Source organism: Rutidosis leptorrhynchoides, chromosome 4 (genome assembly GCF_046630445.1).
Source record: "Rutidosis leptorrhynchoides isolate AG116_Rl617_1_P2 chromosome 4, CSIRO_AGI_Rlap_v1, whole genome shotgun sequence".
Classification (NCBI taxonomy): Eukaryota; Viridiplantae; Streptophyta; class Magnoliopsida; order Asterales; family Asteraceae; genus Rutidosis; species Rutidosis leptorrhynchoides.
Window position 1 is genome coordinate 175,450,706 of NC_092336.1, and position 11,011 is coordinate 175,461,716.

Sequence of the window (11,011 nt, forward strand, 5' to 3'; positions counted from 1 at the left end):
TTATAATTAATTGGGACTTCATCAAAAAACGAAGCCGCAAGAAATGTACAACCAAAAACTACTATCTTGAGCTCACAACAAAACCGCAAACCTAAACAAACAAACTATGTAGCATACGCTAAAAATCAATGAAAAACAAATATAGAGGGTGACCAATCAAACTAACGATTATAAGCCATTTACATTTGAAAAAACCAAAATCCGAACAAACCAAAGGATAAGTGACATCAAATGTCCTTTACTAAATGGTAAACTTCTTCATCTAGGCACCCTGAGTCGGATGTCTTCTTCTTAGCTTCTTAACTTTAATCGGTTTCTTAGACACATCATCGGAATTAATTAAAATGGCAGTGAAATCATTGGAACCTTGTCGTTCGACAAGTTCACTACCTCTGTATTTATTAAATTTGGGGGTGACGGAAGCGAAATCTTTGGAACCCTTGTCGTTCGACGAGTTCACTACCTCCGTTTCTTTATCAATCGTTACAATCCCCAAGGTCGAAGACGACCCTCCAAATACCGTAACTGGTGTAACATTCGGTAATAATGAAACAGAATTACTCGGATCGATCACAGTATCAATAGGCACACAACCATTTAAACACTTAAAACCACGATGACAAACAGAATTTGTGTTCACAACAGAATGAGTAATACGACAGTTACCTTCCAAATCAGAGTTAACAGATTCCATCTCATTAACCAACCCGTTTGCGACTTCCACGGATTGAGAAGGAACAACTTGACCATGAACTTTCAATGCTTGTTGGACATGATCGAGATGATGGGGGAACACAAACAAGCCGACAGGTGCACCCCTATGGTTAAGATCACTAGCATTGTCACCATGCTGACCAAACTGAGCATGGGTTACTTTCAATGCTTGCTGGAAGTGGGAATTGGAAGATGTTGGGTCATAGTGTACGGAGATAAAAATTTAGGTTGGGTCTCTCTATCTATTGATTTAAATTGTCTTTGTTTCTTCTCATATCTTAGTGTGACATTCATTTAATTTCACATCCTGTAAGGATATGTGCCGATTGTGACAAATATATAAATTAGTTGGTTCCTATTGTGTTTTATATGCAATGAGTAGAATGTGTTACGAATATAGGTTAAATAAACAACTTAAATATCAAAGGGACTAAGGGTGCGTTTGATAAATCTGAATGATTAAGCACTGAATAATTCATAATCAGAATAATTCAAAGGTTATGAATGAATTTAGTTCTGAATGACAATAAGCTGTTTGATAATCATTTTGAATAATCAATATGAATGAATTAAATCAACTTGTTATCGTTTAACATTAACAAAAAAACTTCAATATAGTTATTTGATATTGTTCTGGATACAATTTAAGAAGAATATTACATAACATTTAGTCTCTTAATGGTTAAGAGAGTGTTTCATCTCTGAATGGTTCAGCACTGAATTCTGAACTATTCAGTACCATATGTCATTCAGAGGTTAGAAACAAACGCACTGAATGCTGAATGGTTCAGCCATTCAGCATTCAGTGCTGAACCATTCTATTAAGATGTAAACAAACGCACCCTAAGTACCATTACCCGTTGTATTTGGTATCAGTCAATCAGTCATAATTCACAAGACAATCTGCCTTTAGTTAAACGTATTGAGATGACCTTTGAGTTATGAAGTCAGGTTTTAAGTCATGCTAATCACCACTTTGGAATTTCGTTTTCATTCTACACTTTACACATTGAAAACAAACTTTTTTTTAACTCAAAAATCTTGTTAAACATATTCTTCCGAACTTTCAAGTATATACATTTCTGTGATCCAACATCCAATTCATACAAACACAGAGAAACATATATAGCCTCTCAACACAACACTTTCCTCCCTCTGCAAATGACATGAATTAAGGCAACACTTTAAAGTGAAAGAGCCAAGAAACGATAAATGCAAGTACCATGAAACCCAGCAAGACATTCATGATTCTGCGACCCTGCCAAAACGAACGTGCCTCGGTAGGACCCACCCTGGGTGCAGTGGCTGATCGATCCACTGGCTCAGTATCATTGTTGGTGTTGCTTGTCTCATTTGTCTGATCCCCACCGACATTTTGCGCTATGGCACCACATATCTCGCAAGTCCTGGATCATCAAAGTACATTCAGCACAAACATGTTAAGACCAAAATAGTCCTTCATTAGTTCATTTGATACACATTAGTAATTGTACATTTGTATTTTGTACACTTGATCACTGCCTATGAACCAAAATAAACAGGCTCGCCTGAATTAGCACATGCTCATTTATTTTGGCATCGCGAGTAGCTAACAAGATGGTCTTAGCATTAATTAAACCTACTTCGTAACACTAACAGTACTGTTTGACAAATGACAATTATACAACCAGGGTTAGGCAAATATTTAACAAATGACAAAATTGAATAATCAGACACATAAACATCTTACGAAACAGTACTGTTTTTTGAAACTTCACATCAACTTTGTATCTTAAATTGGATAGGGGTTGATAATACAAAAAGTGTGACATTACAATTGTACCCTACCTTATTTTTTAGATATGTTTGACTCGTAAGACAAGCTACAAATTTGTTTTTGATACCAAAATTGGCATTCATTTGTTTAAACTCTAAATAGAATAATTTCATATATGTTTGACTCGTGTGACTGGAGGGTGCGCATAATGTGCAATTCACCCGGTACCAAGTCTCGCGCTCGGGGGGCTTGATTACCTGAGGTTTTACCTTCTATAAAGGAGCCAATGTGCTCGTTCATAAGAGGGTCAAAAAAAACATTCAGGTGTCTACACAAAATGTCAATTATACCTCATAAGCTTAACTTTGTAAAATTCTTTTTATACCATTAGTTAAACCCAAAGTCAATTGTAATCATAAACAAAGTGTAAAAACTTAATTAAAAGATTATACTTTCTATACTGCTCCTTTCATAAAAATAATCCATCCTTCCTATATGAAGTTCTCATTTTAGCAGTCAAAGGTTTAATATAATGTTTACTGAATTTATCAGCAACCAAATTCTAAGATGCATTTTGACTTTTTTTAAAGTCAGACAGCCCAACTTAAATATCTCATTTTCATACATGTTTATTTACACTATTATTTATAATCCCAAGTCCCAAACTATAATTTTACTAAGTTAAGTTACAATAAAGAGAAGACCACATAATATACTCAACAATAATAAAGGGCATCAAACTATGATCCCAAAAATGATAACTTTGACCGCCAAAATGTAACACCCATATACAGGAATAGGCAATTAATGAGAGGGAACACCAAATTCAAAACTCAAGTATATAAATCTTTATCTGACATTTCACTAGGTAGCCCAATTATGTTGTTGTACAGTACAACTCTCATTAGCACAGTATTCACCCAATTTTTCATGCCCTAAAACTCAAATGCAGCTTCATACATACATATAAAATGAGCTTAAATTCATCAAAAAGATACTTACTTCGGGTGTGTTTGGAGCCGGAGCCGGAGCTTATGGACTAGAGCTGGAGCTGGAGCTTATTTTTGAAGCTGTTAGCTGGAGCTTATTATTTTTTATAAGTGTTTGGTAAACTAGCTGAAGTTTATTTTCCAATTCATAAGCTCTACTTTTTTTCATAAGCTAATAGAAGTAGCTTATTTTTCTAGAGCTTATGATTTTCATAAGCTCTACTTTTTTTGTTTACCAAACAAAGCTTATGACTTGAAACTTATAAAAATCATAAGCTCCAGCTCCTATAAACTCTCATAAGCTCCCACAAGCTAGCGTGCCAAACATACCCTTCACTAATATTATTCACATAATGACTTCAATTTCTCAAATATGTATATAGATACCCACATACATCTACACATACATACATATACAAACATATTTATAATAACTATAATAATTTATAATTGAATAATTATTGAAAACTTACATATTTCCTTTGATTTTAAACCAAGTTTCAGCACATTGTTTATGAGCAGTTCCCAGATCCCCTTTACAACTACACCCTAACTCAATCGGGCCACCACCGTCACCACCTCCGCCGTCATCACCGTCGTAATCAACCGACGAATCACCACCACCACCACCACCGTTAACTTCAAAATTCAAATGACAAATTCTACACTGCTTATCATTCTTCCCTAAAAAATGCACTTTCATTTCCAATTCACCACTCTCCAAATCAATTTCATCGGAGGAAGATTCAATACGACTATGATTATACGAGAAGATTCCAGAAGATCCACATTCATCTCCGGCAACTGACGAATCAAGACGCGCCGACGACTGCGCGTCGGAATCGGATAGTCTAAAGCTACTGCCGCCGACGCCGTCTGTAGTTGCGGCAGCTGGTTCGACATGAGAAGGGCGCCGGCGACGGCCAGAACGAGGACGGCGACGTCTCCGGCGAGGTGGATGAGGTAAAGTTCCGGCAGAAGGTGGTTGGATGGTAATGAAATTGTCGTATGTTGAAGACATTGGGGGAATTTGAGAAGTGTAGAAATGGTGTACCTGTATGTATAGGTTGTATGTATAGGTGCGTGGGTGGGTGTCAGTGTTGAAAATGAAACGCAAAGAAAAGCAAAGAAAATAAGGGGACTCGCTTCTTATTATTACTACAGTTTTCTTTCTTTTCTTCAGAAATTTGTCAGTTAAAGAAGACTTGTGGGCCCCACTTTTCCTTTTTTAATAGAAATAAAAGTAAAATATACGGAGAATTTAGTTTATTTTTAGATTGGGCAGATGAATAATTGCCTGAGTTAAGCCCATTGGGTTGTGATGAAAGAAACTTGGGTTAGGCCCTGTTAGAAGCCCAATGTGGAAAATGTTTACTCCCTCGGTTCCATCAGAAGTGTCCACTTTACCTTTTTCCGGTATTTCTTCATCAACTTTGACTCTAAATATTTTAATTTGTGTTATATAATATTTGATAAAAATTATATGAATAGACTGAGTTTTAAATGTGTTTTCATTGTTATAACTTTGATGATGTATTATATAATACAAACAAAAATATTTAAAGTCAAAGTTGATATAGAAAGACTACTTAAAGTCAAAGTGGACACTTCTGGTGGGACGGAGGAGTATTATGTAACAATTATTGTTATGAATTTCATATGGCTTTAGGTTAAATTTTAGGTCAATGTATCGTTTTTATAAATTTATAGCTGTTTTGATGATTAAAAAATTATATTGCCCAGTATACTTGAAATAATTGGTCATAAACGTATCTCATCACGGTAAAATAGAAAAGAAAAAGTATTTTTTTTTTTAAATAGTACTCGTAATAATTAAAACTTTTGAACTGTTTGGGTTTGTGTGTTTTGATCCTGCTACTGGGCAGTTGAGTTTGCTTTGTTGTGTAGTTGGCATTCTATTCTAATCTTTTTGTGACTTAGTTTTGGTACTGTTTTCATTCATATAGCCTGAGACCCTGAGTTGATGTATATAGGCTGTGGACGGGGGTGATGGTTATTGGTATTTCTTTTATTTATCCTTGGATGATGTTATTCTAATATACAATCCTTTTTTTAGCTAAAAATAAGATTTCAGCTTTAAGCAAAATTCCGAGACAGGCACAATCAACCCAAAAGGCATGAGCCCAAGGTGAGACTCGTTTAGGACGATCTGCTAATCCAGTTTCAGCTCAATAAGCAACTCTAAAACGATGCAGGCAGATAGTACAGAAACCAGCTTACATATACAAGTTATGTGTATGGATAACACAGTGGTTGCTGTTACTCAAGATTAAAAAACCAGGTACGCAAATTTCTTTGCACCACCGGTAAAAATAAAACAAACACTTTGGAAAAACAGGGAAAAATCACCCAAACAAAGATAAACAAAGATAAAATATTACAGAAACTGATATCCAAATACACAAATAACACAAACCTTCCAGCAAAACAAAAATAAAATATGGTTCTTTCCTACAGTGTTTGCATAATATGACTGGCAGCAGAGATTACAACCAGAGACTGTAATCACTACTCAGAACTACATAAAACCAATACACTTGATACTCATAAAAAGTAAGTTTTAAGTTGTTTCTTAGGCCTCATCGTACTCCTCCTCCTCCTCATACTCTCCCTCCTCATCAGCAGTCGCATCCTGATACTGCTGATACTCCGAAACCAAATCGTTCATGTTGCTCTCTGCCTCTGTAAACTCCATTTCGTCCATACCTTCACCCGTGTACCAATGCAGAAAAGCCTTTCGCCTGAACATAGCAGTAAACTGTTCACTCACACGCCTAAACATCTCTTGAATGGAGGTCGAGTTTCCAATGAATGTTGATGCCATTTTCAAACCAGTTGGTGGGATGTCACAAACGGTGGACTTAACGTTGTTCGGGATCCACTCAACAAAGTAAGACGAGTTCTTGTTCTGGACGTTAAGCATCTGCTCGTCAACTTCTTTGGTGCTCATTTTACCACGGTAGATGGCGGATGCGGTCAAGTATCGCCCGTGTCGTGGGTCAGCAGCACACATCATGTTCTTGGCATCCCACATCTGCTGGGTGAGCTCAGGGACTGTGAGAGCACGGTACTGCTGGGACCCACGTGAAGTGAGAGGAGCAAAACCAACCATGAAAAAGTGGAGACGCGGGAACGGGATGAGATTCACAGCAAGCTTTCGTAGATCGGAGTTGAGTTGTCCGGGAAACCTTAGACAGCAAGTCACTCCAGACATGGTTGCAGATATGAGATGATTTAGATCACCAACTGAAATAAAAGCTCTTTGTTAGTTACCTCGGAATGTATATCGTTATAATCATAAAAAGCAGTTTTAAAGATTTGATGAAGACTTACAACTTGGGGTGGTCAGTTTGAGTGTTCTGAAACAAATATCATACAAAGCTTCATTATCAAGAACCATACACTCATCAGCATTTTCAACAAGTTGGTGGACAGACAAGGTGGCATTGTAAGGCTCAACAACAGTGTCGGACACCTTTGGTGATGGGAATACAGAAAAGGTCATCATCATACGGTCAGGATACTCTTCCCTGATCTTTGAGATCAAAAGGGTACCCATCCCGGATCCCGTTCCACCTCCAAGAGAATGACAAACCTGAAATCCTGTAAAATAAAAAGATGATTAATCAGTAAAAGATCTTACAATCAAGTAATCGAGCACAAAGTATTAACAAAATTTTATTGGATCACATGGAACATCCTTCCAAAGCTACACATCACAGTTTACTCAAATGAGGTCGATGAAATTGACATAAGATCCATGCACACTCATTTCAAGTGTAGAATAACATAATCAGATCATTGTATCATACTTCAAGAGTTCAAGTAACCAAAATTAAATATACATTCACATAGATAGATTATGATAATTATGATTTGTTACAAACAACACATATTGTTTACGCACATTTTCATTAGTAAGCACAATCAACTGGTCCATAGGTTAATAATACCATTTATGTATGTGCACATGAAAACAAGGAGTCAAAACTCTTCATATCAGGAATCTCGACATTCGAAACGATCGACACACTTTCAAGTTAAAACAAAGTTACATGTCAGTTTCAAACGTACTATGATCATTAAGAGGAATCAACTAGTCTAATGATTTCAATTAATATCAATATTCATAGGTAGCATAGCGCGAGATCTGAAATAAACAGTAACAGATCTAGAAATTATACATACAAGTAAGCCATATCTTAACATATTCATATCTGATATTCTGATATCTCAATATTCAAAACAACTAACACTAATTACAACTATATTATGCACTTGTATAGATAAACAAAAACAATTCAATTAATATAATATTTAACTAAACAAATTCACATAACAATCTATCAAATATCTTAGATCCAGACCACATAACTAAGTGATCTACCATTTCTACATCAAATCAACGAATACACAATCACATGAATGTATAAATACAGATATAAAAAATATAGATATACCTTGTAAGCAATCACAGTTCTCAGCTTCCTTCCTAACAACATCCAAAACTGAATCAATCAACTCAGCACCTTCAGTATAATGTCCTTTCGCCCAATTATTACCAGCACCAGATTGACCAAACACAAAGTTATCAGGCCTGAAGATCTGTCCGTACGCTCCAGATCTGAGACTGTCCATCGTTCCTGGCTCCAGATCCATAAGCACGGCGCGTGGAACAAACCTTCCACCACTCGCTTCATTGTAATAGACGTTGATTCTCTCGAGCTGTAACTCTGAATCTCCGGTGTACTTTCCGGTGACGTCGATTCCGTGTTCCGCACACACTACCTCCCAAAACTTTGCTCCGATCTGGTTTCCGCACTGTCCTCCTTGAATATGTAAGATTTCTCTCATTTTCGTCGGCGATTTGTTTGATTGAGTGTTTGGGAGAGTGGTGTGTGCGTTTGGGAGTGAGGATTAGGTCTTACAAGAGAGAATTCAAAAGGAGGCTGAAAGTGGAGGTTTTATATTGAAACTAGAAATGCTAAGCCCGTCACAAGTTCAAATATTGACGCTTTTAATGATTTAATTATAATTATAATTATAATATAATTATTAATTATAATTATTATAATTTAATAATTTATAATTATTATAATTAAATTAAACTAGTTTTCGAACCCTCGCTTCACGTCAAGGTTCGATTTTCAATGTATTTTATTGCGTTTAGTTTGTAAAATTATTTCGTAGCTAACGATGATGTCGTTGAAGCGTTATTTTAAATTAACAATATATGTGCATCTTCGCGTTTCGCTATGGGATTGTCGACTTTTAAAAATTTAACGCAAAATCAACGTGTATGAAAAGTACCCCAAATATTTAGCGTTTTTTAAAAAGCGTCCGTTTTGCGTATAGTTAGTGACTTTGTGTTCCTAAAATTATTTCGAGTTTAACGATGGTGTCAGAATAATTTAACTCGTTGCGAGCGAGAAGATATGACCCGTTGAATATTTAGGTGGAGCTTATTTAAGATTGTTTTATGAAAATGGTTATTTGACATTTTACCCCCTAACATATATCTAACAGACAAAAGTTATGAATAGTAACTAGAGGTATTTGAGGGGTCGATTTGAATTTTTGAAAAAAGTGTGGGGGGCTTTGTTGGTGAAATGAAATTTAGTTAAAATAATTTAAAAAAGGTGAAAAGTCAAAAAATACCTCTAGTTACTATTCATAACTTTTGTCTGTTAGATATATGTATAATATAATGATGGAGCTGAATAGTTCAGACTGAACCATTCAGAGTTAAAATACCCTCTTAATCATTAAGCACCTAATTTTTTTTATAATATCCCTATCAAATCATATTCAGAACGTTTAACCAACATGTATATTATATTTTTATTCATTTAGCACGTTAATAAGTTAATTTTACTCAATTCATTCGTCCATTTAAAATAATTATTAAACAGCTTATTTTCATTCAGAGCAAAATTTATTTAGAGGCTCTGAACCATTAGCGGTAAATCATTCAGTTTTATCAAATACACCGTTAATCATGTACGCATCACTTATAAGCATATTTCTATGTCTCTAAGTTTGTAGACAGAATAAGGCATTATTTTATCTTATATTATAAGAAAAAACAAAAATTTTGTTGTAAAAATGTAACATCCCGTTTTCTTCGTATATGACTTAAGGTACTTATTTAATTGTTAGAACGTTATATCTTGTTCATTTATGTGTTTAAACGTTTTAAAGTGTTAATTTGTTATATTACGCATGAGAAGGTATATGTGTACGGGTATACACATGGTTTAGGAGGGGTATTAAGTCATGTGAGGCTTAAGGTTGAAGTTTAATGCGTATAAGAAGCGAGAACGAAGGGTTCAAGTCGTGTTTTTCATTATGAGTTTAAAATATGGAAAGGTGGTCAGACTGCGACCATTGTCGTGTCGCGGAGAGGAAGGTCGCGCCGCGACATATAATGCGAATCAAGAGTCAGGAACCAGATTAAACAGCTCGAATTTTATGTGCATTGCCGCGCCACGACATATGGGGTCGCGCCGCGACCCACTGGGTGAACTGGGTCCGGTTTTAGCTTTTAAAAAGAGTGAATCAAGGGCATTTTCGTCTTTTCACGTGTAGATCTGATTGAGACTTTAAGTCTCAGCCACTTATCCTTTTTATTCAATTTCTTTTCCATTTTCTTATCTATTTTTCCTCTCAAAACACTAAACCCCCTTAGATTCAAATTAAGAATTGAAGGTGAAGAATTGTGAATCGATCTTAGGAGCAAGAAGTAATATTGTTCCTCTCGTTCTTAGCTTTGAGGGGATAGTGTTGGTAAGTCTTAACTCCGTATTTTGAGTTTGGTTAATTTATGGCTAGGTTTTGGCCATTTGAGTCTTGTAAGACCCATTTGGGGACTTAATGGGTGGATTTGGGTTAATATGATGCAAGAAAAACCCAAAAGGTGTTAGTCTAGGGTTTTGGTCATATGGATTGAGGTTGTAAGTGTTAAATGGTGTTGTTAGTCACTATTACACTTGTAAATGATGAAAGAATTGTTAATGGGTCATGTTTGGACAAAAATTGTAAGTCTAAATATCAAAATGGGTCAAATGGGTAATTGTTAACCTAGTTGGGTGAAATGGGTATGAATTACCCATAAATTGTGTTAGTTGATAATAGTAGACTCTAATCACTAGCTTTTAGTGATTTATGACGAGTCATGGCCATTAATGGGCGGTTTTGGTGGATGTGAGTCATTTAATGCATTTGCGTCATTAAATGCTCAAGTGGAAGTATTGTGGTTGGTTCCACAAGTTGTGTATTGAATGTGTACTTAATGTATTAGGTACGTTGCTTTGAAGTTTCAGAAGTGCATAATCATCATCTTGGTGTTAAGGTGAGTGGAATAATTATGCGTGTACGTATATAATGTATTTATTTGTGTAGTGTGAATGTGGTATTGTCGCGATGTTTAAGACACCACATTCTAGGTAACGAGTGGAATTGTCGCGGTGTTCAAGACACCACTCATTGTTTTGATTGACATGTGGAATCGTCGCGGTGTTCATGAAATGTC

At 35.7% G+C, this 11,011-nt stretch overlaps 2 protein-coding genes across 2 annotated transcripts; both read right to left on the reverse strand.

Annotated features, from left to right (window-relative positions):
* Positions 1–1,800: 1,800 nt before the first annotated feature.
* On the reverse strand, positions 1,801–4,480 carry LOC139841239 (uncharacterized). The gene is made up of 2 exons (XM_071831466.1): positions 3,933–4,480; positions 1,801–2,120 (listed from the first exon to the last, which is right to left on the reverse strand). Exons 1-2 carry the CDS (start codon positions 4,478–4,480, stop codon positions 1,886–1,888), a joined length of 783 nt encoding a protein of 260 aa, XP_071687567.1. The 3' UTR covers positions 1,801–1,885.
* A 1,358-nt stretch (positions 4,481–5,838) lies between these two features.
* LOC139904368 (tubulin beta-2 chain-like) lies at positions 5,839–8,433 on the reverse strand. Its single transcript, XM_071886304.1, has 3 exons — positions 7,941–8,433; positions 6,814–7,083; positions 5,839–6,726 (listed from the first exon to the last, which is right to left on the reverse strand). The coding sequence occupies exons 1-3, from the start codon at positions 8,332–8,334 to the stop codon at positions 6,053–6,055; spliced, it is 1,338 nt and encodes a 445-aa protein (XP_071742405.1). The 5' UTR covers positions 8,335–8,433; the 3' UTR covers positions 5,839–6,052.
* Positions 8,434–11,011: the final 2,578 nt, after the last annotated feature.

Excerpts from the sequence above, each read along its gene's own strand:
- LOC139904368 (XM_071886304.1), bottom strand. The coding sequence starts at position 8,334 with ATGAGAGAAATCTTACATATTCAAGGAGGACAGTGCGGAAACCAGATC. Across the intron at positions 7,084-7,940 it reads GAACTGTGATTGCTTACAAG|GATTTCAGGTTTGTCATTCT; the intron begins GTATATCTATAT and ends TTTATTTTACAG. Across the intron at positions 6,727-6,813 it reads CAAACTGACCACCCCAAGTT|TTGGTGATCTAAATCATCTC; the intron begins GTAAGTCTTCAT and ends CTTTTATTTCAG.
- LOC139841239 (XM_071831466.1), bottom strand. The coding sequence starts at position 4,480 with ATGTCTTCAACATACGACAATTTCATTACCATCCAACCACCTTCTGCC. Across the intron at positions 2,121-3,932 it reads TTTAAAATCAAAGGAAATAT|GACTTGCGAGATATGTGGTG; the intron begins GTAAGTTTTCAA and ends TTGATGATCCAG.